Source organism: Moschus berezovskii, chromosome X (assembly GCF_049115385.1).
Source record: "Moschus berezovskii isolate FMDL1 chromosome X, NW_MosBer_1.0, whole genome shotgun sequence".
Lineage (NCBI taxonomy): Eukaryota > Metazoa > Chordata > Mammalia > Artiodactyla > Moschidae > Moschus > Moschus berezovskii.
In genome coordinates this window covers 17478780-17506304 of record NC_142488.1, presented here as the reverse complement: position 1 = coordinate 17506304, position 27525 = coordinate 17478780, and the positions used below count along the sequence as shown (strand labels likewise).

Below are 27525 nucleotides of genomic sequence, written 5' to 3'. Positions count from 1 at the left end.
GGTTCGATCCCTGGGTCAGGAAGATCCCCTGGAGAAGGAAATGGCAATCCACTCCAGTACTCTTGCCTGGAAAATTCCATGGACGGAGGAGCCTGGTGGGCTACAGTCCATGGGGTCGCAAAGAGTCAGACACGACTGAGTGGCTTCACTTTCTTTCACTTAGATTTATGGAAGAGTTATGAATATATTACAGAGAGTTCTTGTCTTTCACAAAATTTTCCTAAATGTTAACTGAACTGCGTAACTTAAAGTTATGGTAATTGTTTAACCACAGTACGGTTTTCAAAACCAGGATATTAACATTCAGTTCAGTTCAGTTCAGTCGCTCAGTCGTGTCCGACTCTTTGCGACCCCATGAATCACAGCATGCCAGGCCTCCCTGTCCATCACCAGTTCCCGGAGTTCACTCAAAGTCATGTCCATCAAGTTGGTGATGCTATCCAGCCATCTCATTCTCTGTCGTCCACTTCTCCTCCCGTCCCCAATCCCTCCCAGCATCAGACTCTTTTCCAGTGAGTCAACTCGTTGCATGAGGTGGCCAAAGTATTGGAGTTTCAGCTTTAGCTTGTTACTTTACAATTAGCTAATCAATCCTTATTTGAATTTCACCATCCCCTCTGTTCCAATCCAGTATTCCTCATTGACTTTAGCTGCGTCTTCCAGTTCGTGACAACTCCTTAGTCTTTCCTTGTCTTTTGTGACCTTGACAGTTTTGATGAATGTACTAATCATTTATTTTGTAAAATGTGTCTCTTGATTTTTTTATGTCTGATATTTTCTTTTGAATAGATTGAAATTATGCAATTTGGCAAGAACACCACATACACCATATTGTCTCCTCATGAATCATATCAAGAGTTTGAGATGTCCATACGTCTTTTTACTGGTGATGTTAACACCAATCATCTGGTGGTCTTCTGGATTTTTTCACTGTAAAATTACTATTTTCCCTTTGTAATTAATAAATATTTTGGGAAACAGTATACTTTGTGCTAATATCCTGTCCTCAACTATTTGCTCTGTGTTAGCTCATGGATTTTATCTGCAACATTTACTACTGTGGTGTTTGCCTATTGGTGACTTTCTGTTTCCCTTATTACTTTGTATTTATTAAGTGGAATTAATTTGTAAGGAATAACTATCCTTTCTCCCCCATTTCTTTATTCAGTTATATATTTTATATCAATATGGACTGGTGGGCATTTATTGTATTATACATTATAATCCAATATTGCCACTATTTTATCAATCAAATTTTACAGCTTTGATGATATATTGAGAGCTTCTTCTGGCTCCTGTGACCTTTTGACATTCTCCCACTTCTTTTTTGAGCATTTCCATATTTTCTGACATTATAAGGTATTCTAGCCTCATATATACTTTCCCTGTCCCAGCTCTGGAATTCACCTCTCTTTCAGTTCACCTCTGGTTCCTTTTATTGGAGAGCGGTATTTAGAAACCAAGCTCTGGACGCTAGGTGTGTTCATTGCCACTCTTGTGTCATTGATCTTAGTCCCACTTAGTGGACAGAGCTAGGAAATAAGTATGTCTACTAATCCAGCATACACATATGTTTATGACTATGTCTGTTTGTATGTATATTATAAACTGTTCATATGAATATTCAGGAACTTTTCTTAATCTTAGCTTCTTATATAATAATTTCATTCTTTTAGCCCTCTTTTTAATTTGCTCTTATCTTTTTCATCCTCATGATTGTGGGGTTTGGTTTTACTTCATCTATGCTTTATATTGTAGATTTCTGAAATCCTTTTGAGGTAAAAAAGAAAACAATTAAGATAGAGAAATATATATTTTTAGTGCTTTATTTGGTTCCTAGAGATAATTAAGTATTGACTTACTTATTTTTCTGATATTAATAGGAGAACAATGCATCTGAAGATGTATTTCGTGGAAATCGTCTTGACCAAGTTGCTGAACTCGAACGCTATTGTCAGGTATCAAAGTTGTCTTAAATGTAGTTTTCCAAAATATTGATTATAGTTTTCTGCACCTCATTTAATGTCATTGTACTCATTTTAATAATATTTATTTATTTGGCTGCTCTGGGTCTTAGTTGCAGCATGCGGGTTCTTCCATCTTCATTGTGGCCTGCAAGATCTTTTAGTTGCAGCATGGGTGTCATTGTACTATTAACAGAAATCTTGCTATGCCAAGTTCTCTATGATTATTCATTCCATTGTGATACTTTAAAAAATATCTACTTAGAACAACATTCCTAAGTGAAAAACTTGAAATAAAAATATGGTTTTTGTTTTCTAAAAAATATAGCCCATAACTGGTCAAATGTAGTTAAGTGTCTTTCATCTAGACTGTTCAATACTGAATTTCTCCAATATTCTCTTTTAAGGAAGTTGGCTGATTTGGATGAAATTTATTATGCCTAAATGCCTGTTAAAATATCTCAGTTGAAGCAAAATGGCAGCCCACCTCTGTTTTTTTAATGAGTATATCTTATATAATTTTGAGGGGATTTTGTCAAAATTGATATATTGATGGAGACTGATAGAAGTATGTAACTATTAAGGATTTTGTGAGCTGCATACCCTAGCAATAATGAACATTTATAAAAAATAAATTTTCTTAACATATAAAATTTCCTTGATACAATGAACTAACATACTTTGAAAAGGAAGAAGTGTTTATGAGAGTCTTTATCATCATCACTATTGAGAACAGAAGTGGAACACTTCAAGGGGACTTGTGGTGTCTTCTGGGGAAGGATGTACAGAGAGCGGGAATGTAGGGGCCAAGTAGGGAGTTCTGATTTTGAGCAGTGCTAGCCCAGCCTGCTTTACATCAGCATCCACGAGGTTGATGAAAGAGGTTGACACGGCTCTGCCAGGACCTTCTGAACGATTGTGCAAGATGTGGTGGGATGGAGCATCTCCCATAAGACATGCCCAGGTTTCAGAGTCACAGCCCTGCAGTGGGCCCTGGGGGATCCTCTCCATTTCTCCTCCTGTGCCAGCTCCCTCCTGTCTTCCGCGCCTTCCCTTCCCAGTCTAGGCCACACGGGGCAGCACTTCCACCTGTTCTTTTTTATCCTTCCCAGCGTCCCCTTTAGTGAAACCCCAGCCCTGTCCAGCCAGGCTGGGAAGTAGAGGGGAGGACCTCTGCTGGGGACTGATGACCCTCAGACAACCCCAATCCTTCTCGCTTATCTCATGGAGAAAATGGGGAAGCGTGGAGCAGAAATCCCCTCCAAGTCCCGATTGTTCTCACAGCCCACAAACCTGCCTGGTTCCATCTCTGCCAACCTCCATCCTGACCGCTGGAGTGGGAAAAGGGTTCCCCCTGTAAGGCTAACATTAACATCTCCTCTGGTTTCTGCAGCTGATCCTCTTTCCCTGTGTTCAGACACCTCCTTTCATCCATCACTCCCCTCTCTCCCGGATCTTCAGCCTCTGTCTCTGTCACTCTCAGCATATTCATTCTCACACTGTTATTTTTTAAAATCACTTCTTTTGGCCTCCTATCCCTCTCTAGCTGTCATCTTCTCTCTCTGCTTACCTTATATAACCCAGTTCTTTAAATGTCATTTATGTTATCTAAGCACCTGACTTCCTGTTTTAAGCTTTCTTTTAATCGTAAAAGTAAAACATATGCACGCAATTCAAAGAAAAGTTAAAGAATAAAGAATGGCTTAAATGAAACATGGAAGTCTTTTCTTCTCCACCTTTGGCCCTATACCTTGGAGGTAACCACTTTTAATAGGCTATTTAAAATTCTTGTAGTTTCTACCATTATACAAATAATACACCCTATTTCTTTTTGTGTTAACTTTTGGTGTTAACTGTTAACACTTTGAAAAATTAGGAATTTAGCTCTTTCATCTTCCCCACTGTGAAATTAGTTATACTGATATTTATAGTTTATTGCTCTCTGTTAGTTTTTGCTATTAAGCTTATATTACCTGTTCTGTCAGCTTTAGACAGCAGTCTTTTAACTGTAATCACACCCAATTATATAAGAACTAGACATTCATGTTCCATACACTGTCCTCCATTTATCTTCCTTGTAATGCTCACTTGTCACATTCCTAACACTGACAATCATAAATTCTGCTCTGTAAACTATTAATAAGCCTTCCATGTTTTAGATACAAATTATTTATAGAAATAAAAATTAATCAGTACATACAGTGCTAGTATTTTATAAACATTATTTTCTATACAACCAAATGGTATCTTTGGCCTCATAGGGAAACATATATCTTTATTTCTAACTGAAGCATAATTGACATACAACATGATATTAATTTCAGGTGTACAGTATAATGATTAAACATTTTTATACATTGTAAAAATTACTACAATAAGTCTAGTTATCACTGTCATCATACAGAGTTACAGAGTTTTTTTTTAGGATGACAACTTTTCTTATGTTACTTTCAAATTTGCAATACAGAGTTATTGGCTGGAGTCGCCATGCTGTACATTACATCTCCATGACTTATTTTATAACTGGAAGTTTGTATCCCTTGATCCACTCTACCCATTTCACCCACCCTGCAACAGCACTCCCTTCTGGCAGCCACCAACTGTTTTCTGTATCTATGAGTTTTGTTTTGTTTATTGGGTCCTGCATGTAAGTGAAATCGTGGTGTTTGTCTTCCTTTGACTTATTTCACTTAGCAATCTATGTTGTCACAAATGACAAGGTTTCATTCTTTTTTATGCCTGAGTACTTTTCCACTGTATGTATATATACCACATCTTCTTTATTCATTTGTTCACTGATGAACAGTTAGGATGTTTCTATATCTTGACTACTGTAAATAGTGCTTCAGTGAATGCAGAGGTGCATGTATCTTTTCAAATTAGTTTTTCATTTTCTTTGGACAAATATCTAGAAGTGAAATTGCTGGATCATATGGTATTTTTAAGTTTTCTGAGGAACCTCCATATTATTTTCTGTAGTGGCTGTGCCAGTTTAAATTCCCACCAAAAGCACTGGAGGGTTATCTTTTCTCCAAATCCTTGCCAACACTTGTTATTTCTTGTCCTTTTGATAATAGCCGTTCTGACAGCTGTGAGATGATATCACATTGTGGTTTTGATTTGTGTTTTCCTGATTAGAAATGTTGAGCATCATTTTAACGTGCCTATTGGGCATCTGTATGTCTTCTGTGGAAAAATGTCTGTTCAAGTCTTCTGCCCATTTTTTGATCAGTTTGTTTGTTTTTTGTTGAGTTGTATGAGTTCTTTATATGTTTTAGTTATTAACCTCTTATCAGATACATGATTTACAAATATCTTATCCCCTTCAATAGGTTGCCTTTTTATTTTGTTGATGGTTTCCTTCACTGTGCAGAAGTTTTTTTTTTCTTTAGTTTGATATAGTTCCATTTGTTTATTTTTGCTTTTGTTGCTGTTGCCTTTGGAATAAGATCCAAAAAAACTTTGCTAAGACTGATATCAAGGTACTTTCTGTGTATGTTTTCTTATAGGAGTTTTATGGTTTCTGGTCTCACATTCACATCTTTAATCTATTTTGAATTAATTAAGAAATATAATCTTATAAGTTGCTAAACTGCTAATTCTCTACTAGTCAGGGTCCTAAGTGTTAAGGTCAATGGATTCTCTCCTGTCTTCCAATTGCGCTCAAAATCATGTCATATTCTAGTTGGATTTTATTTGAACAGTGACTTTTTATTTATCTAAACATTTTCTTATATAGAAGATTATTTCTTTTGGAGTTTGTGCTGACTACTTTTGTTGAAAGGAGAAATATGCCTTTTTATTTCTTTGCTAGGATTTTTGAGCTTCAGAGTCATTTCCATGTTGAATGGAGTCTGCTTTCTTCTTAACGTAATTTTCCCCCCACAAATCCTTCCTGTTATAATTTGCACCAATTACTTTAGAGGCACAACTGTCATCTCAATACTTCTTTTGACTGCCTGCTGTTTCTTGGATCACATGGTTTCTTCATCTTGGATTCCCCTCTTGCTTTCTTTATAATTTTCTCTGAGTAACTACTTTTTAAACATTTTTTTTTCCCACAGAAAGTTGCATAGGAGTTGAATTTCCAGTCTTCATATATCTGAAATTTTCTTTGTGTCCCTTTATGTCTCTTATACCCCATATTTGTCCCACATGCTGCGTATGCAATTCTAGATTCAAAATTACTTTCCCATAGAAATTCTATTCTAGCATCCGGTGCTCTTGAGAATTTTGTTAGTATTTTGATTTTTTTTTATAGGTGAAATTGTTTCTCTGGCTTTGGAAACTTTTAGAATCTTTATTTTTTCCCCATGTATCCATGGGCCCTTTCAATTTGAATATTTGTGCCATTCTTTAGCTCTGATAGAATTTTTCTTCATTTCTTCCTTTCCATATACTCTATTCCCTTTGGAGTAGCTTTTATTTTATTAAAAATTAATTAATTTGACTGCATTGATCTCAGTTGTAGCATGTGGGCCTAGTTGTCACATGGTGTGTGGGATCTTAGTTCCCTGACCAGGGGTTGAATCCACGTCCCCTGCATCAGAGGGTGGATTCTTAACCACTGGACCACCAGCGAAGTCCCTGGAATGACTTGTAATTGGATGTGACAACTCATCATCCATGTTGCTTAATGTTCATCTCATTTTCTGTCTCTGACCTATGTATAGCATTCTGAGAGATATCCTTGTCTTTGTATTCCTGATGTTGTGTTTGTATTTTTGGGGCACAATCAATTATATTTGTAATTGTCAGTAATTTGTTATTTTCTGATTGCCACTGTTTTATAGCATTAATATTTTTGTTTTATTGTGTGATATTATCCTGAGTGTCTATGAGCATTTCGATTATTAAAAGTGTTGCTCTGTTTTTTGAAATTACATCTTTCTCCTTTAAGTTCATTGTGCTGTCCACTTGTCCCCCTCCGCTCAGTCTAAATCTACCTGAATGATTCTCTCTTTACTAAAGGTTTTGCTTTGATACAATTCTGATTCCCAAATCTGTCTTTAGCCTCTGCCACTTTTCACAGCTCCAGAATCATGAATGTATCTAGCCAATGCCTGCTGAAGAACTCAGTATAATGTGTACAAAATCACTTTCTCCATATTCCCTCTCTCAGGTTAACTACCATCATGTCTTTAATTAAGCTGGAAATCCAGACATTATCTTTGACTAGTTCCTTCCCCTCTCCCCCATTAACCAAGTCCTGAGGATTCTCTTTCCTTAATATCACTCAAAACAGTTTCTTGTACATCCTAACCACCACATCTTTGATTCAGATCCTCACCATTTTGCATTTTAATCTTTTCTAAAGACGAGTTTGCCTCATGTCTTTCCCATGCTTGAGTTTCTGTTGGGTGAAAATCTCAAAATGGCACTACTTGCCTCCCCAGCCTTCTTCCCCAATGCTTTTTCCTCTAAGTTTCACATTTTGTATTAAGCCATAGATAGTTCCCTAAATATATTATGCTAGTTCATGTTCTGGTATTTTAGAATTTTCTGTTCTATATGCCCTTCCATGCATCCTCACCATGTGAATAGTTTCTCACCTTTTAATTCTCAACATAGACATTTCCTTCTCTGGTAGGCCTGGATTGGGTCCCATTATTTTCTGTGCACAGTTATTACTTGTGTCATGGCACTGGTAGTAATAATAATAATAGATGAGCATTATTGGACCGGTTATTATGTACTATAATTATTATGTTAATATCAGTATAAGACTCCATTACCTCATTTTGTCCTCAGGATAACTTTGAGATTTTTATCCCCAATTCTACATATGAGAAGATTGAAGCACAGAGAAGTTAAGTGCCCAAGTTCACAGAGCTAATAAGTAGTAGAACTCTAGTGTTTGAACCCAACCTTGTCCCCCCAGACCCTGTGCTATTTATCCCAGTGTAATAAGTCTCACACTTGATCATGCATTAGAATTACTTGGAGGGCTCTCTCCTAGTGATGAGTTCCTGTATCAGCAGGTCTGAGGTGGGGGATTTTGCATTTCTGACAAGCTGTAGGTGATACTAATGCTGCCAGTGCATGGACCACAGTTTGAAAACGACTGTTCTAGGCTGCTAATCAATTTATTTATTGAAATTGTCTATTTTTCTCTCTCCCCAGCTAAAATAGAAGTTCCTTAGGGCAGGAGTTTTCTTTTTTTTTTTTTAGTGCACACATTCCCAGCATCTAGCAAAGTTGTTCTGACAGGTAGTAAGCCCTCAATGAATGTTTACTTGAATTAATGAATGAATGAGGTAGTGGTTCTAGCCTCTTTGTATAAGCGTATTTTTGCCTGAATGAAATTTCTGTGTATTTCAGGATTTTTCAGGTTTTATCAGTCACATACTGATTGGCATAGAGGGGCTATGTACTCAAAGGTTTTGTAAGGTTGTTAATTGCATGACTTTAAAATACTTTGAAGCCAAACATCTGTTGTATTTGGCTCACTATTCTTTCTGGAATGGGCTGCTCTCTGCCCGTTAGTTTATACTGACATTGTGTGGAAAGAAGCTCTTTTGCCTTTTAGCAGATTTGAACATTTTTTTTTCCTAAAAAAGCACCTTCCTTGATGTAAAATAACTCCATCATAAATGTGATGGCTTATAGGAATTGTGGTACATTTACTTTCCAGTATTCAAACTTCTTCAAATGCCTGTATGATATGGAGTAGTTGAGTGGGAGGTTGGGGTGCTTTATCTCAGCCAGCTTGGCTCTGGATTACCAACAACCAGGCATCAAGTGGGAAACAAGAAATTTCTGATGGCTTGAGAACTTTCTTTGATTCTGGCAGTCAAAGTTTGGTTTATTGGTATTTTCTTATATGTTACTGTTTTTTTCAAAATAGGAAAACTAAATTTTTTATTGTAACAGAATTTGCATGAACTTACTGAAATCATTCAAAGGCAGATTTACCAGCTTTGTGAAATAGTTTCAGAAATGCAGCGTTCTTTGGAGAGATCACAGATGCTACCCTGTGTAAGTGTTATAAGAACATTTTTACTACTTCCATAAACCTATATTTCCTACAGATACCACTCAGTTAGAAGTGAGAGAGAGCTAATAACTCTGAGATTAGCAAGACTGAGCTATACTTTAGCAGTAGGTTGGAAACTAAACTTCTGTTGGAAGAATGCTAAAGTTTAGATTTGAGACATGATGCAGAATATTTTTGTTTGTAACCATAAGGTATAAAGTGCAATCAAAATGTAGGTATGAAGAGGAATAAAAATCATATAATCAAAATTCAGCATTTATACTTGACTGTGGAAAATGATGTTGCAGGGAAAATAAGGTATTAATGATTTTACCTACTTTTCAATGTTTATTTTTACTCACAGATGATTTATACTGGCTATGTGTCATTTTAAAGATCACCTGGATTTACACATAAAGGTTTTGACTGTATACCTCATGGAAAAATTAAGGTCTAGAATCCAAAGAAAGGAGCTTAACCCATCCTGTTTTTTGATCCTGGACAGGGAGATGGTAACCCATATTTACCAGCAGAGAGGCAGGAAAATGATGCTGAGACCAGTCCAGGAGGAATATATCTTCAATCAGCAGCATCCCCTGAACTCCTGCAACTGGTGCCCGGCGAGAGTCCACCACTTCCCAGGATTGTCGCTACATATTCATTACAGCCGAGTCATGACTCAGGCAGCCCATCTTCTAGGCTTACTGATCCGTCCACTTTCATTGAAGGTGATGAAAGTACCAATATTGATCTTTCATCTGCCCAGGATTCTCTAGCGGAACTTACAGCAGATCTTCCACAAGCAGAATCCAGTCTGCCCAACAACTTTGAGACAGTGAGATATTCAACTATAAGTAACAGCATGAACCCAGACACTGCCTTGCCATCTCTCTGCATCCCTGTCAATTTTGGTGAGTTTGAAATGGCATACATTGTAAATAGCATCTTGGTAATCTAGATTCAAAAGCTTCCTCAATGCAAACCAGTGCTAGTGGTTTTTCTATTCAGTGGACATGAACTTGGGCAAACTCTGAGAGATGGTGAAGGACAGGGAGGCCTGGCATGCTGCGGTCCATGGGTTCACAGTCCAAGAGTCGGACACGACTGGGTGACTGAATAACAACAACAAAAATACTGAGATCATTGTAGCTTCACATGTTGTTGTAAGAAATAATAGAGTCATAGCCTTTACCCAATTTCCCAAAGTGGTAACATCTTGTGAAACTATGATAAAATATCACAACCAGGATATTGATGTTGATATAATCCATGGATCATATTCAACTGTTCCCAGTTTGACTTGTATTCATCTGTGTGTCTGTACTTTTAGTTTTATTCTGATTTATCATGTGATAAGATTTGTATGTCCACCACCATAGTCAAGGGACAGAACAGTTCCATCACATAGATCACTTGTGTTGCCTTTTTATAACCATGCCCATCACCCTCTGATGACCTGGCCCTCTTCATTCCTTTATCCCTAATTCTTGGAAACCACTGATCTATTCTTCATCTCTAGAACTTTGTCATTTCAAAATTGTTATATATTTGGAGGCATATAATATATAACATTTTGATACTGGCTTTTTTCACTCAGTATAACGCCCTGGCGGAGAAGGCAATGGCAAGCCACTCCAGTACTATTGCCTAGAAAATCCCATGGATGGAGGAGCCTGGTGGGCTGCAGTCCATGGGGTCGCTGGGGGTCGGACACGACTGAGCAACTTCACTTTCACTTTTCACTTTCACACATTGGAGAAGGAAATGGCAACCCACTCCAGTGTTCTTGCCTGGAGAATCCCAGGGACGGGGGAGCCTGGTGGGCTTCCGTCTATGGGGTCACACAGAGTTGGATACGACTGAAGTGACTTAGCAGCAGCAGCAGCATAACGCCCTGGAGATTAAACCAAGTTGTTCAGTAGTTCCTTCCTTTTTATTGCTCAGTACTGCTACTTGGTATGGATGTGTCATAGTTTAACCATTCACCTGTTTAAGAAAATTTAGAGTTTTGTAATCCAGGTTTTCATGTTAGGACTAAGGCTGCTGTGAATCTTCATGTACAGGTTTTTGTGTAAATAGAAGTTTTCATTTCTCTGACATGAATACCCAAGAGTGCAATTGCTCGCTTTATGTTAACCACATGTTTAATTTTATGAGAAACTACCAGGCTTCCCTGGTGGCTCAGATGGTTAAGAATCTGCCTGCAATGCGGAGACCAGGGTTTGAACCCTGGGTTGGGAGGATTCCCTGGAGAAGGGAATGGTAACACACTCCAGTATTCTTGCCTGGAGAATCCCATGCACAGAGGGCCTGGCAGGCTATAGTCCATGGGTTGCAAAGAATCAGACATGACTGAGTGACTGTAACTTTATACTTTCCAGTGTAGGTGTACCATTTTCCATTCCTGCCAGAAAGGTATGAGTGATCCAGTTTCTCTGGAGCCATATTTCTGCTCTCTTTCTTGTTCTTTCTTCCTATTGATGCTTCATGATTCCTTCTTTCATCATATCCTATCTGGTAGAAGATTTTCTTTTAAATTTACTTTAAGAATAAGTCTGCCAAGGACAAAATCTTTTAGTTTTCCTTTGTGTGATAATGTCTTTGTTTCCCCTTCTTTTCTGAAGGACAATTTCACTCAGTATGGAATTCCTGGATGAGAATTTTTGTATTATAGCCCTTGAAAACTTTTTATTTGTAGAAACACCAGGAGAAGCAGAAACCAGCCTTGCAAGCAGCACTGAGATAGAGCATTACCCAACTTTACTGGAAAATGGCAGTGGCCAGGATACTGTCTCATCTGTCTTCATTCCTCCCAATTTTGGTGAGTTTAAAATGATACACATTGCAAGTAGCACTGTTTTATCTAGATTCCTTAATGCACCTCCGTGGTAGCTCTTTTATATATTATGCTTTTAATTTTGAGGTAATTTTAGATTCATGTGTACTTGTAAGAAATTATACAGAGATCCTATTTTTGCTTCATCTCTCCCTTAATAAAAACATCTTGCAAAACTATAGTAAAATAAAAAAAAACAGTATACTGACATTGATTAAATCCATGTGTGTGTATGTGTGTGTGTGTGTGTGTGTGTACATTTAGTTCTATGCAGTTTTATTTCATGCATCAGTGTGTTTGCTCTGGGTTTCCCTGGTGGCTCAGATGGTAAAGAATCGGCCTGCAATGCGGGAGACCAGGGTTTGATCCCTGGGTTGGAAATATTTCCTGGAGAAGGGAATGGCTACCCACTCTAGTATTCTTGCTTGGAGAATTCCATGGACAGAGAAGCCTGTTTGGCTACAGTCCATGGGTCACAGAGTCAGACATGACTGAGCGACTAACACACACACACAGAGTCATGATACAGAACATTTCCATCATTACCACAAACACCCTTCATATTGCCCTTTGCGTAACCACAACTACTTCCTTCTGGTCACCCTTTCCTCCCACCCTGCCCCATCTTAACACCCCAGGCCAGTCCAGAATTGACTTTCTATAATTTTGTCATTTGAATATTGTTATTTAAATGGAATAAAGTACTATAGAACCTTTTGGGCATGGCTTTTTTTTTTTTTTTAACTGAACATAGGTGACTCAAGTGGTAAAGAATCCACCTGCTAATGCAGGAGACACAAGAGATGTGGGTTTGATATCTGGGGTGGAAAGATCCCCTGGAAGAGGAAATGGCAACCCACTCCAGTATTCTTGCCTGGAAAATCCCATGGACAGAGGAGCCTGGTGGGCTACGGTCCATGGGGTCGCAAAGAGTTGGACATGACTGAGCACATGCACACACACATTGCTTGTATCAAGAGTTTCTTCCTTTTTATCATTGAGTTGTATTCTATGGTATGGGTATGTAACTGTTTATTTGTTCACCCATTGAAGGACATTTGGGATATTTCCTATTTTTTGCTGTTACAAGTTTAGCTCTATGCACAGTCCTTTGCCAGCTTTCACATCAATATAAATCTACATTTCTTTGAGATGAATGCCCAAGAGAGCAATTCTGGGTCACATGTAATTCCATGTTTAGTTTTATAAGAAACTGCTAAAATTATTTTTCAGAGGAGCTATATAATTTTTCCTTCTACCCATAATATATGTGTGATACAATTTTTCTTCATGCATATTTATTCTCTTTCCATTGTTCTTTCTTCTTGATGCTCAAAGGGACAACTTCTTTTAGTTTTCCTTCATGTAAGAATATATTTATTTCCCATTTCTTAATGAGGCATAGTTTTACTGCATATAGAATTAATGATTGACAGTTATTTTCTTAAGCACTCAAAAATGTTTTTACTGTAACTATGCCAGAGCTAGCAGAAACCCGCCTGGAGAACAACCCTGAGACAGTGAGTTACTCAGCTTTATCAGGAAATGACAGTGACCCGAGTTCATCATCTGTCAACCTCCCACCATATTTTGGTGAGTTTCAAATAATATATAGTATAAGTAGCACTATGTAATCTAGATGCATCAGCATTCTTAATGCAAGTTAGCAGTAGCCTGTTTTTTGAAATTAAACTTTTTATTTTGGAATAATTTTAGATTCACATATATTTATAAGAAATAATATAAAAGACCCCTTTTACACTTGACCCTTTTCTCTCAATGATAACATCTTACAAAACTAGTAAAATATCACAACTCAGGTATTGACATTGATATAATACACAGATGTTACTGAGATGTCCCTAGTTTTACTTGTGGTAATTTGTATGTGTTTATTTTGTCGGATTTCATCACATGAGTAGATGTGATATCCACTACCACGTCAAGACATAGAAACATTTCCATTACCATAAGGATGCCTCTTCTTGACCCTTTATAGCCACTCCCACCTCTCTTAGGTGACCCTCTCCTTCCCCACTGTTTATTCCCTAGCCCCTGGAAAGCACTGGTTTCTATAATTTTATCACTTCAAGAACATTATACAAAAGGAATCTTATGGTACATAAACTTTGAGGATTTTTTTCACTCGGCATAATTCCTTGAGGATTCATCCATGTTGTTGCATGTACAAAACTTCCTTTTTTTTGCTGAATAGTTTTACAGGATTTCAATATGCAGTAATTGTTTTTAACCACTCAGCCATGGAAGGACATTAGTTTTTTCCCCATGGTTTTTAGTATTAAGAGTAATGATGTTATGAACATCCATGTACTGGTTTTTGTATAAATGTAAGTTCTAATTTTTCTGTCTTGGATTCCAAGGGTGCAATTTTTGAGTCTTATGGTAATAGCATGTTTAATTTTGTAAGAAAAGGCCAGTTTTCTGGAGAGGTTGTACCATTTTCCATTCTTGCCAGCAATGATCCAGTTTCTTTACATTCATATTTCTGTTCTTATCATAGCTCTTTCTTTCTTCCTGATGCTCCCAGTTTTCTTCTTTCATCCTATCCTTTCTGTTTGAAGATATTCCTTTAACCTCTCCATATGGGTAAGTCTGCTAGGGACAGATTCTTTTAGTCTTCCTTTGTTTCAAAATGTTTTTGTTTCAGCTTTTACTTGGAAAGGATAGTTTCACTTTATGTAGAATTCACGATTGAGAGTTCTTTTCTTTCAGGGGTTGAAAAATTCATCCTTACACAAATGCCAATAATGGAACCAACTGGTGTGGAAAACAGCTCTCAGACAGCGTATTATCCAGCTTTATTGGGAAGTATCACTGGTCCAGGTACTGACTCTTCATCTCACTCCGTCCCACCTAATTTTGGTGAGTTTGAAATGATACATATTGTGAGTAGCACTGTTTAGTCTAGATCCATCCACATTCTTAATACAAGCCAGTTGTAGCTCTTAAAACTTTTTGGTATAATTTAAGATATACATGCAGCTGTAAAAATAATGCACAGAGATCCTATTAATGCTTTACTTATTTTTCCCAATGACTACACCTTGCAAAACAATGGTACAGTGTCACAACCCATATACTGACATTGATACAACCCACAGACATTATTGAGGTGCCTACAGTTTTATGTGTATGTGTGTGTACACTTTGATGTGTGTATTTAGCACTATGCAGTGCGTGAGTACACTACAGTCAAGGTAGATCCCTTGTTACTGCTTTTATACAAACAGAACCAGCCTTTCCTTCCTCCTAGACCAATCACTGACACCTGGCTACCATTGATCTCTTCTCTGTTTCTATAATTTTGTCTCAGATTGTTGTATAAGTGGAATAACATACCATATACCTTTGGGATTGGCTTCTTTCGCTCAGCCAATTCCTGGAAGAGTCATCCAGTTTGTGGCATGTGTCAATAGTTTATTACTATTACTGCTGCAGAATATTCCGTGCTATGGATATACAACATTTTAACTCTTCACCTGTTGAAGGGCGTCTGGATTTTTTTTTTTTTTCAGTTTTTGGCTATTAGGAGTAAGGAAGCAGCTATACATATTCATGTACATACTTTTGTGTAAATATAAATTTTTATTTCCTAATAGTTCCTTCCTACTGATGAAGAGTTTTCCATGGTGTGTGTATATATACACACACAATGGTTTATTTATTTGTTTTTAATTCATACATTGAAGGAAATTTGTTTTTTTTCTTTCTGAGTTTTTGGATACTTCAAGTAAAGTGCTGTGAACATTGATGTATTGATTTTTGTGTAAATATAAATTTCCATTTCTCTGTCATGAATGCCAAAAGTGCAGTTGCTGGGTCTTATAAGTAATAGCATGTTTCATTTTATTAGAAACTACCAAACAATTTTCCAGAGAGGCTGTACCATTTTACATTTCCAGCAGCAAAGTGTGGTTGATCCATTTTCTCTCCATCCATATCTCTGATCTGTCCATTGTTATTTCTTCCTTCATGATGCTCCAAGATTCCTTTTTTAATGATACCTTTTCTTTTTTGAAGATTTTTCTTTATCCATTTTGAAGGGAAAATCTACTAGGGAAAATTAAAAAATCTTTTCCTTTGTGTCATAATGTCTTTATTTACCATTCTTCCCTGAAGGACAGTCTCACCCAGTATAGAGTTCACAGTTGAGAGTTCTTATCTTTCAGCAGTTGAAAAAGTTATACTTATAGAAATGCCAGGACAAGCAGAAACCACCATGGATAACAGCTATCAGACAGTGGGAAATGAAACTCTAGTGGGAAATGACAATGACCCAGATACTGGCTCTTCACCTCTCTCCATTCTATCCAGTGTTGGTGAGTTTGAAATGATACTTTGACATATATTTAATCTGGATTCATCACTCTCCATAGTGTAAGATAGAGGTAGCTCTTTCTAATTAAAGTTTTTATTTTCAGAAAAATTTAGCTGCACATGCAATTATAATAAATAGTACAGAACAGTCCTGGGTTCTGATTACCCAGTGTTCCCCAATGGTAGAATGGTATCTACCATTGTAAAATGGTATCATCTTACAGAACAATAGAAAATTACCACAGTCAAGATATCAACATGATACCATCTACAGATATTATTGAGATGCCCCCAGTCTCACTTGATTAATATGTGTGTATTGAGTTCTATACAGTTTTTTCATATGTACAGATCATGTATCTTCTACCACAGGTAAGCCTTGGAACAGTTGCATCACTACCATGCTGTCTCATATTTCTCTTTTATAACCACACCCATCTCACTCCAACTGACATTTGCCCTCTACTTCTCCCCTCTGCCCTGTTTCATGATAACTATGAATCTGTTCTCCAGATCTATTATTTGTCCCTTCAGCATTGTTATATAAATGGAATCATGTGCTGTTTGAGATTGGTTTCTTCCTTCAGTGTAGTTCCCTGGAGATTCATTCATACTGTTGTGTGTAGCAATGCTTCCTTCTTTTTTATTGCTGAGTATTATTTCATGGTGTGAACTTACCAGGGTTTATTTTTCTGTTCCTCTGTTGAAAACCTCCATGTTTCCAGTTTTTGACTGTTAAGGGTAAAGTTGATATGAATATTTATTCAAAAGTTAAGTTTAGTTCAGTCGCTCAGTCGTGTCCTACTCTTTGCGAACCCATGAACCGCAGTATGCCAGGCCTCCCTGTCCATCACCAACTCCCAGAGTCCACCCAAACCCATGTCCATTGTGTCGGAGATACCATCCAACCATCTCATCCTCTGTCGTCCCCTTCTTCTCCTGCCCTCAATCCGTCTCAGCATCAGGGTCTTTTCCAATGAGTCAACACTTCGCATGAGGTGGCCAAAGTATTGGAGTTTCAGCTTCAGCATCAGTCCTTCCAATGAACACTCAGGACTGATCTCCTTTAGGATGGACTGGTTGGATCTCCTTGGAGTCCAAGGGACTTTCAAGAGTCTTCTCCAACACCACAGTTCAAAAGCAGTAATTCTTCAGCGCTCAGCTTTCTTTATAGTCCAACTCTCACATCCATACATGACTACTGGAAAAACCATAGCCTTGACTAGACGGACCTTTGTTGACAAAGTAACATCTCTGCTTTTTAATATGCTATCTCAGTTCAGTTCAGTTCAGTCGCTCAGTCGTGATCTAGGTTGGTCATAACTTTCCTTCCAAGGAGTAAGCGTCTTTTTAATTTCATGGCTGCAGTCACCATCTGCAGTGATTTTGGAGCCCAGAAAAATAAAGTCTGACACTGTTTCCCCATCTATTTGCCATGAAGTTATAGAACTGGATGCCATGATCTTAGTTTTATGAATGTTGAGCTTCAAGCCAACTTTTTCACTCTCCTCTTTCACTTTCATCAAGAGGCTTTTGAGTTCTTCTTCACTTTCTGCCATAAGGGTGGTGTCATCTGCATATCTGTGGTTATTGATATTTCTCCCGGCAATCTTGATTCCAGCTTGTGCTTCTTCCAGCCCAGCGTTCCTCGTGATGTACTCTGCATATAAGTTAAATAAGTAGGGTGACAATATACAGCTTTGACGTACTCCTTTTCCTATTTGGAACCAGTATGTTGTTCCATGTCCAGTTCTAACTGTTGCTTCCTGACCTGCATACAGGTTTCTCAAGAGACAGGTCAGGTGGTCTGGTATTCCCATCTCTTTCAGAATGTTCCATAGTTTATCGTGATCTTTTAAATTTTTTCATTTCATTCATTTCACTCTTTCACAAAAATTTTCACTTCTCTGGATGAATGCCCAAGAATGCAGTTTCTAGAACCTGTGGTAACTGCATCCTTAGTTTACAAGAAATTGTCAAACTGCTTTCCAGTGTAGCTGTACCATTTTCCATTCCTGCCAGCCATGTATGAATGATCTGATTTCTCTGCATCCATATTTCTGTTCTTTCCATTGTTCTTTCTCCTTCTTAATGCTCCAGAATTCTATTATATACTTTTTGTTAGAAGATTTTCCTATAGCCATTTTAAGCAAAAGTCAGTTAGTGACAAATACTTTTGGTTTTCCTTTGTGAATGTCTATTTTTTCTTCATTACTGGAAGATAGTTTCATCAGATATAGGTATGAGGGTGGAGTCTTTTCTCACAGCATTTGAAGAACATTTTACTAACAGAAGTTTGGTCAAAGCAGAAACCAACCTGGAAAATGACACTCCAGTGATGAATCACCCACCTTTCTTGGCATATGACAGTGATGAAGATGCTTCATATATCTTCATCCCTTCTGATTTTGGTGAGTTTGTAATGATACATATTATAAGTCACACTATTTAATTTAGGTTTATTGACACCCTTAATGTGAGCTTTTCATAATTAAAAAAAATTTTTAAAGAAAATTTTAACTGCACATGCCATTATAAAAAAAATAGATTTTGTGTATACTTTACCAAGTTTCCCACAAAGATAACGTCTTGCAAAATTATAATATAATATCACAACAAGGATATAGACATTGATAAAATCCACAGATTTTATTGAGCTGTCTTTAGTTTTATCTGTATTTGTGTGTGTTTATGTTTGTGTGTGTGATTTAGTATTATATCATTTTGCAACCTGAATACATTTTCATATCCTCCATCACAGTCAATATTCAGAACATTTCCATTACTACAAAGATTCTCCCTTTTGCCCTTTAAAACCACCCCTACCTTTCTTCTCTCATGCTCCTACCCCTACCATTCCCTGTACCTGTCCTCAGCAACTACTAATCTGTTTTTATTCTTTATAATTTTGTCATTTCAAGAGTTTTATATAGACTTATATAATATGTATCCTTTTGGGATTGCCTTTTTTCATTCACCATAATTCCCTGCAGTTTATCTAAGTTGCTGTGTAGATCAGTACTTTTTTATTGTTGAGTACTCCATGGTATGAACCATTGTTTATCTGTTCACCAGTTGAAGGATGTCTGAGTTGTTACCAGTTTTTGGCCATTTGGAGTAGAGCTACTGTGAATGCTTGTGTATAGGTTTCTGTATGAACATCAGTTTTCACTTCTCTGGGCTAACACCCAAGAGCACACTTGCAGGGTCCTATGGTAATTGTAAGCTGAGTTTTGTAAAATATTGCCAAACTGTTTTCCAGTGTAGCTGTACCATTTTATATTCCCACTAGCAATGTATGAATGATCTAGTTTCTTTGCATGTGTATCTTTACTCTTTCTTTTTTTATTATTGATATTTTAAAAAGTTTTTTATTAAAAAAATTTTGGGGGGTGCTGCACCACATGGCACGTGGGATGTTAGTTCCCTGACCAGGGATCACGTGGGATGTTAGTTCCCCGACCAGGGATCAAATTTATGACTTCTGCAGGGTAAGCACTGAGTCTTCACTGGACCACTAAGGAAGTCCCTTTATTATTTCTGTTGTTCTTTCTTCCTTCCTCATGCTCCAAAGTTCCTTTCTTCATCATATCCTTTTGGTCAGATATATTTCTTTTAGCCATTTTTTTTTGAATTTCATTGTTTTTTTTTTTGGTAATTAATTTAATTTTTATTGGAGGCAAATTATTTTACAATATTATATTGGTTGGTTTTGCCATACATTGACATGAATTCGCCCCGGGTTTACATAAGTTCCCCCTCCTGAACCCCCCTCCCACCTCCCTCCTCCCTTATCCTCCCTCTGGGTCATCCCGGCATGCCAGCCCCGAGCATCTTATAACATGCATCGACTCTGAACTAGTGATTCGTTTCACATATGACAACATACGTGTTTCAAGGCTTTTAGCCATTTTTAAGGGTAAGTCAGTCGTGACATTTTTTTAGTTTTCTTTTGTCTAGGGATGTCTTTATTTTTCCTTCATTCCTGAATGATAGTTTTGTCTGAAATAAAAATTACTGTTGAGATTTCTTGTCTTTCAGTACTTGAAAATGTTTTCCTTATCAAAATGTTGTTCAAACAGAATCCAGCACAGAAATGAGTTCTGAAGCAGAGACTCATGCAAATGTAATAAAAAATGACAGTGACCAACAAACTGATTCAGAACCTTTCTTCCTAACTTCTGGATTTGGTGAGTTTGAAGTGACACCTATTATGAGTAGCACTCTAATTTAGACCAATAAGAATTCTTAATGTTAATTCTTAGTGATTGCTTTTTCAACATTAGACTTTTCATTTTGAGATATTTCAGAATCACATGTAGTTGCAAGAAGTAATACAGAGAGATCTTATGTACCCTTTGCCCAATATCTCCCAATAGTAGTATTTTGCAAAAATATAGTAAAATATGACAACTAAGATTTTGAGACTGATATGATCCACAGATCTTTTCAGATGTACTCAGCTTTACTTGTATTCGTGTGTGTGTGTGTTTAGTTCTCTGCACTTTTGTAAAGTTTGGATATTCACCACTACCGGTCATGATACAGAATTATTCTGTCACTCTCAAGAACCATCTTTTGCCTTTTTATAAACACACCCACATCTTTCTTGTCATTCCTTACCTGGCTTCATCTGCAACCCATCCAAATATTAATGTATACTATTTATAATTTTGTCATTGCAAGACAATGCTCTATTAATCAACTCATAGTATTTAATATTTCAGTTCAGTTGAGTTCAGTCCCTCAGTTGTGTCCAGCTCTTTGCGACCCCATGAACTGCAGCACACCAGGCCTCCCTGTCCATCACCAACTCCGGGAGCCTATGCAAACTCATGTCCATTGAGTTGGTGATGCCATCTAACCATCTCATCCTCTGTTGTCCCCTTCTCCTCCTGCCTTCAATCTTTCTCAACATCAGGGTCTTTCAAATGAGTCAACTCTTCGCATTAGGTGGCCAAAATATCAGCATCAGTTCCTTCCAGTGAACACCCAGGACTGATTTCCTTTAGGATGGACTGGGTGGATCTTCTTGCAGTCCAAGGGACTCTCAAGAGTCTTCTCCAGCACCACAGTTCAAAAGCATCAATTCTTCTGTGCTCAGCTTTCTTTATGGTCCAGCTCTCAGATCCACACATGACTACTGGAAAAACCATAGCCTTGACTAGATGGACCTTTGTTGGCAAAGTAATGTCTCTGCTTTTTAATATGCTGTCAAGGTTGGTCATAACTTTCCTTCCAAGGAGTAAGCGTCTTTTAATTTCATGGCTGCAGTCACCATCTGCAGTGATTTTGGAGCCCAGAAAAATAAAGTCAGCCACTGTTTCCACTGTTTCCCCATCTATTTGCCATGAAATGATGGGACCAGATGCCATGATCTTAGTTTTATGAATGTTGAGCTTCAAACCAACTTTTTCACTCTCCTCTTTCACTTTCATCAAGAGGCTTTTGAGTTCTTCTTCACTTTCTGCCATAAGGGTGGTGTCATCTGCATATCTGAGGTTATTGATATTTCTCCCGGCAATCTTGATTCCAGCCTGTGCTTCCTCCAGCCCAGCATTTCTTATGATGTACTCTGCATAGAAGTTAAATAAGCAGGGTGACAATATACAGCCTTGATGTACTCCTTTCCCAATTTGGAACCGGTCTATTGTTCTGTGTCCAGTTCTAACTGTTGCTTCCTGACCTGCATACAGGTTTCTCAAGAGGCAGGTCATGTGGTCTGGTATTCCCATCTCTTTCAGAATTTTCACAGTTTATTGTGATCCATACAATCAAAGACTCCCTTGAGATCCATCCAAGTTGCTGTACGTATTAGTAGTTCCTTCCTTTTTTGTTGCTGAGCACTATTCCATGGAATTTGTGTACCATGATTTGTTTATCTGTTCACCTACTGAAGGATATCTGGGTTGTTTCCAGTTTTTGAGTATTAAGAGTAAAGGTGCTGTAAACTTTTCTTGTGCAGGTTTTTGTCTGAACATAGTTTTAATTTCCCTATGATAAATGCTCAAGAGCACAGTTGCTGGGTAGTATGATAATTGCATGGTAAGTTTTATAAGAAACTGGCAAACTGTTTGCAGAATGACTGATTTTATAGTCCCACCAGCAATGTATAAGTAATTCATTCTCTCTGCATCTTCACTGGCATTTAGTATTTTCACTATTTTAAAAATGTTATCCATTCTGATAGGTATACCTTAATACTTTGTTGTGGGTTTAATATGCATTTGCCTTGGATAATGATGTGCAGCATCTTCACATGTGCTAATTTTCCATCTGTATGTTCTTTCTCTGAAATGTCTGTTCTTTTTTTTTTCACAACAACTCTTTTATTTTTTTTTAATTTTTTCAAGAACAATTATAGGAATCTTTACTTAAAAACAACCTTATCTTAAAATGGAGTAACTTTGGTTTTATGAGCAGCAAGCAAAGTACAGAAGCAAAAATGCATTACAGGAGCATTAAGTTCTACATTAGGTCACAGCGTCTAATCTGAAATCACACCCATAATATCATTTTTCAGGATATCTGGGAAATAGTTATTTCCCAGGATGTCTGAACCATAGCCACTCTATTTTGACTTTTAATTGTAAAAAAAAATTTTTTTAATAGCCAAAGCAGATTTCACCATTAATGACGTCAGTGTTTTTCTAGGTATGAGAAGATGCAAGAATTGGAACTCATAAAACCTTTTTCTGAAAAGATCTAACTATTTGAAGGCCTGTTCCGCCAGTTTTTTTTTTGTTGTTGTTTTTTTCAGAGCACAGAGTGCCTCATTCCTGATTTTCACCCTGAACTTCTTTCAGGGGGTGTTGAAGGTCAGCAGCTTGCAATGGTCATGATGTAATCTTTGTAGAGGCAGCTGGCAAGTACCAACTTCCAGTCAGCAGGGTCCCTTCATAGTCACATATCTGACCATGTGACACCATTTCATGGCCATTGTGTCCCGCGGTGCTGGGAAGGCTCATTCCCAGGTCTAGGGAATTGGTGGGCCACTCAGTGTGCTAAAATTGGACCAGACCTTGCAAGTAGCAAAAGTCTCTGGACCACTGTCTTACTAGCCTCCTGGTCCAGGAAAATATTTCCTCTTGTTGCTTTTTCCCATACCCAGAGTCACATTATTACAATTATTGATCTCATATGGAACTGTCAGTTCAGCATTATATCACAGGCTCAGTGAAACAAGTGACATAGAAAATAATATAGCCATAGCTAGAGTAAAATAAGAATTATAAGTCAAGAACTTTGATTAGATAAAGCCTGGTATACCCCCAAGTCACCTGACTTCATTTGTTAAATGATTATAGTCTGGTGTTAATCTCCTGGTTGTACATTATGGAGCATCCAACCTTTATCTGAAGATTGGTTGCTGAGATAAGCCTTAGAAACTAACCTAGAGTGTCCTTTTTAATAACTTAATTAAATCTTTTAGCAGTATCACGTAACAAGGAACTGTCTCAGCAGTGAGTCTTAGTAAACACTAGACATTTGCAATGTCTGTTCTATCTTATAATTTTTTTCACTGCTGTGTTTTGGGAGTTGTTTAGATATTTGAGATACCAGTATTTTTTTGTTTATGTAGTTTGCAAATAATTTCTTCCTATCTACAGCTTTCCTTGTCATCCTTTCTACAGGTGTTTTCGTTTTGTTTTACAGAAAGAAAATTTTTAATTTTTTGAGGTTCAATTTATACATTCTTTTTATGAATTTTATACTTTTAGTATAGAGTCTATGAACTCTTTGTTTAGTCTTTGATCCCAAATTTTTTCTCCTATGTTTTTTCTAAAGGTTTTATATTTTACAGTTTACATTTGAGTTAATTTTGTATAAGGTGTGAGATGTAGGTTGAGGTTCTTCTTTTTTTTTTTTCCCCTATGCCTATCCAGTTGCTGCAGCACAATCTTTCCTCCACTGAATTGTGTTTATACAGTAATCTAAAACCATTAGATCTATTTCTGGGTTCTTCATTGTTTTCCAGTGATCTATGTTTCTACCCCTCTGCCAAACCACAACCTTGTGATTGTTGTTGTTATACAGTAAACGTTGTCATCAGGTAGAATGATTCCTCCTACTTTATTCTTCTTTTTCAACAATCATTTTAAATATTCTAGGTCCTGTGCCTTTCCATCCTCATTTTAGAGTAAGCTTGTTTATGTTTCCCCCCAAAATTGCTGCGATTTTGATGGGAATTGTGTTAAACCCACAGATCAACTTGGGCTTGTAGATTCCTTTTTTGGGGGAGCTTTTTAATTGCAAATATAATATCCTTGATAGTTATAGGACTATTTAGATTGTCTCTGTAATCTTGGTTAAGTTTTAGTATTTGTAATTTTGGGAGAATTGGTACCGTTCTTTTAAGTTATCAAATCTGTGAGGGTAAACTGAATTATAGTATTGCCTATTATCTTTTTAATGGCTGCTAAATATCCCATGCATTCCTGATGTTGATGATTTGTGTCACCTCTTTTATTTTTGTGAGTCTTTCTAGAGATTTATTAGCTTTATTAATCTTTTTTGAGGTACCAGCTGTTTGCTTAATTTCTTTTCCTATTTTTCATATCTTCATTGATTTCTGCTTTTTATTATTTCATTATTTTTTGTATATTTTGGGTTTCTTTTACTCTTCTCTTCCCTTTTGGTGCAGAAACTTTGCTTATAGATTTGGGACTTTTTCTTCTCTTCTAATGTAAGCATTTAGTGCTGTAAATTTCACTTTCAGTATTACTTTAGTTGCATCCCATATCTTTTGATGTGTTGTATTTTTATTAAGTCCTATACATTTTATCATGTTCATGGAAATGTTCTCCTTATATATTAATTATAAATATGCTGTTTAATTTCTAAGTGTTTAAAGATTTTCTTCTATTATTGATGTCTAATTTGATTCCATTATGGTCAGACAATATACCATATATTATTTCATTTCTTTTAAATTTGTTGAGATTTTTCTCTGGCTCATAATGTGGTCTGTCTTGGTGAATGATGCACAGGCATTTGACAAAAATATGTATTCTGCTTTTATTAGCTGGAGTGAGTGATAGTCACTCAGTCATGTCCAACTCTTTGCGACCCCAGGGACTGACTGTAGCCTGCCAGGCTCCTTTGTCCATGGAATTCTCCAGGCAAGAATACTGGAGGGGGTTGACATTTCCTTCTCTAAAATGAGAATCCTGTTGGTTGATTGTATTGTTTGGGTCTTCTATATCTTTGCCGCTTTTTCTGGTTGTTCCACCAGTTGCTGAGAGGAGGGTGTTGAGGTCCTCAAATATAACTGTAATTCTGATTATTTCTCCTTTCAACTCTTTCACTTTTTTCTTTACGTATTTTGAGACTCTGTTGTTTGGTATATTAAGGATTGTTATGTCTTCCTGGAGGGTTGAGCCTTTCATCCTTTTTGTCTCTAGTAACTTTGTTTGCTCTGAAGTCTATTTTTTAAAAAGATTTATTTATTTTTGGCTCTGCTGGGTCTTCATTGCTGTGCCTGGGTTTTTTCTAGTTTCTGTGTTGTGGGCTTTTCATTGCAGTGGCTTCTCTTGTTGTGGAGCATGGGCTCTAGGTGGGCTGGCTTCAGTAGTTGAACCGTGTCCCCTGGATTGGCAGGTGGATTCTTAACCTCTTGATCACCAGGGAAGCCTGTGACATCTATTTTATCTGATATCCACATAACTACTCTTTTTTTTATTGTTAAGATTTGCGTGGTATATATTTTTCTATCATTTTACTTTAAATTTATTGATGTCATTGAACTTATGGATTTTCTTGTAAACGGCATATAGTTGGGTCTTGTTTTTATTCACTTTATCAATTGCTGCCATTTAATTGATATGGTTAAGTCATTTACCTTTAAAATAATTATTGAAATCAGAATTTTAAGTCTGCCATTTTATTATTTTTTGTTTCCTGATTTTATTTCTTGCATTTCTGTGGGTTACCTGAACATTTTCTATTATTTCATCTTGATTTATTTGTTTTTGAGTGCATTGCTTCTTATAGTTTTCCTTCTGGTCACTCTGGGTGTTATTATATATGTATGTGGCTTGTCACAGTCTACTGGTATCAACACTTTACTCCTTAGAATGACGTATTGTAACTTTAAATCTAGTTTCCTTTGCCCTTCTCAATTTTAACTATCATTCCTTAGGTGTCAAATGGTATTCTCGTTTCAGTCATTACATATGAATTACAAAACTCATGGTAATATTGTATTTGCCCATATTTCTGCTCTTTCTCGTCTTTATTCCTTTTTATTATTGAATAATATTCTGATACTGAATTTACCAGAGTTTGTTTAACCATTCATCTGTTGAAAGACATCTGGGTTATTTACAGTTTTTGGCTATTATGAATAAAGATGTTAAGAACACTCACATGCAGATATTTGTCATCATGAGCTTCTATTTCTCGTGATTTCTAAATGCCCCAGAAATTGCTGTGTCATGTAATTACAGGTTTTCCAGTTTGTTCCATTTTACATCTCTCCCAGCAAGGTATGAATGATTGAATTTCTCTGCATGCACTTTCCTGCTCTTTTTATTGTTCTTTCTTCCTTCCTGATGCTCCAAGTTTCCTTCTGTCATCATAACCTTTCTGTTTCAAGATCTTCCTTTTGCCATTATGTAAGAGTAGGTCTGCTAGTGACGAACATTTTAAATTTTCTTGTCTGAGAATGTTTATTTCCCCTTCATACCTGAAGGATAGTTTCCTCTATACAGCATTTGCAATTGAGACTTCTTTTAACACTTGTACCTGTAGAAGTATTGATGAAAGAAGAAAACAGCACAGAAAACAGACCTGAAACAATGAATCACCCAACTGTATTGGGAAATAACAGTAGCCAAGCTTCTTCCTCATCATCTGTCCTCATGCCTTCCAATTTTGGTGAGCGTGCAATGACACTATGTAACCTATATTCTTCAACTTACTTGATACAAACTTTTTTTCCCTATTCTGAGGACAGGTTTTGGATGATATTAGTAATAAAGAATAATATTTGTTGAGTATGTACTATGTGCAGGACACTGTCCTGATCAACTGACATGCCTCTTCTCTATTAATATTCATAATGACTTTATAATGTAGCTACTTGTATTACCCACATTCCCAAAATCACAGAGCTAAGTTCACGTTTCTTAACATCTCTTGTGTTGCCTATCAAGCCACAGTGGCAGAGATGAGAACACCCCAGGTTCCGTGGCCTCTAAGGTCAAGTCTTCCTAATACTTAATAGTTACATGTCCCTACTTCTAAGTAGGTAATCTATCATTAATATCCATGGGCAGGGCTCAACATACTTTTTCTGTAAAGGGCTAGATAATAACTATTTTAGGCTTTGTGGGCCATCTAGTGTCTGTCACACCTACTCACTTCTGCTGCTGTAGTATGAAAGCAGCCACAGGTGTAGGTAAGTGAAT

The 27525-nt window shown here is 37.0% G+C and overlaps 1 protein-coding gene across 1 annotated transcript in view; it reads left to right on the top strand.

Annotated features, from left to right (window-relative positions):
- The window catches only part of BEND2 (BEN domain containing 2), a 53000-nt gene that overhangs the window by 13310 nt on the left and 12165 nt on the right, over nt 1-27525 (top strand). Inside the window, exons 4-13 of the mRNA XM_088834252.1 lie at nt 1884-1958; nt 8838-8942; nt 9446-9851; nt 11615-11761; nt 13259-13369; nt 14510-14659; nt 15967-16116; nt 18424-18525; nt 20197-20304; nt 26813-26992. Of these exons, the coding sequence (XP_088690378.1) occupies nt 1884-1958; nt 8838-8942; nt 9446-9851; nt 11615-11761; nt 13259-13369; nt 14510-14659; nt 15967-16116; nt 18424-18525; nt 20197-20304; nt 26813-26992 (1534 nt within the window). The remainder of the gene's footprint in view (nt 1-1883; nt 1959-8837; nt 8943-9445; nt 9852-11614; nt 11762-13258; nt 13370-14509; nt 14660-15966; nt 16117-18423; nt 18526-20196; nt 20305-26812; nt 26993-27525) is intronic.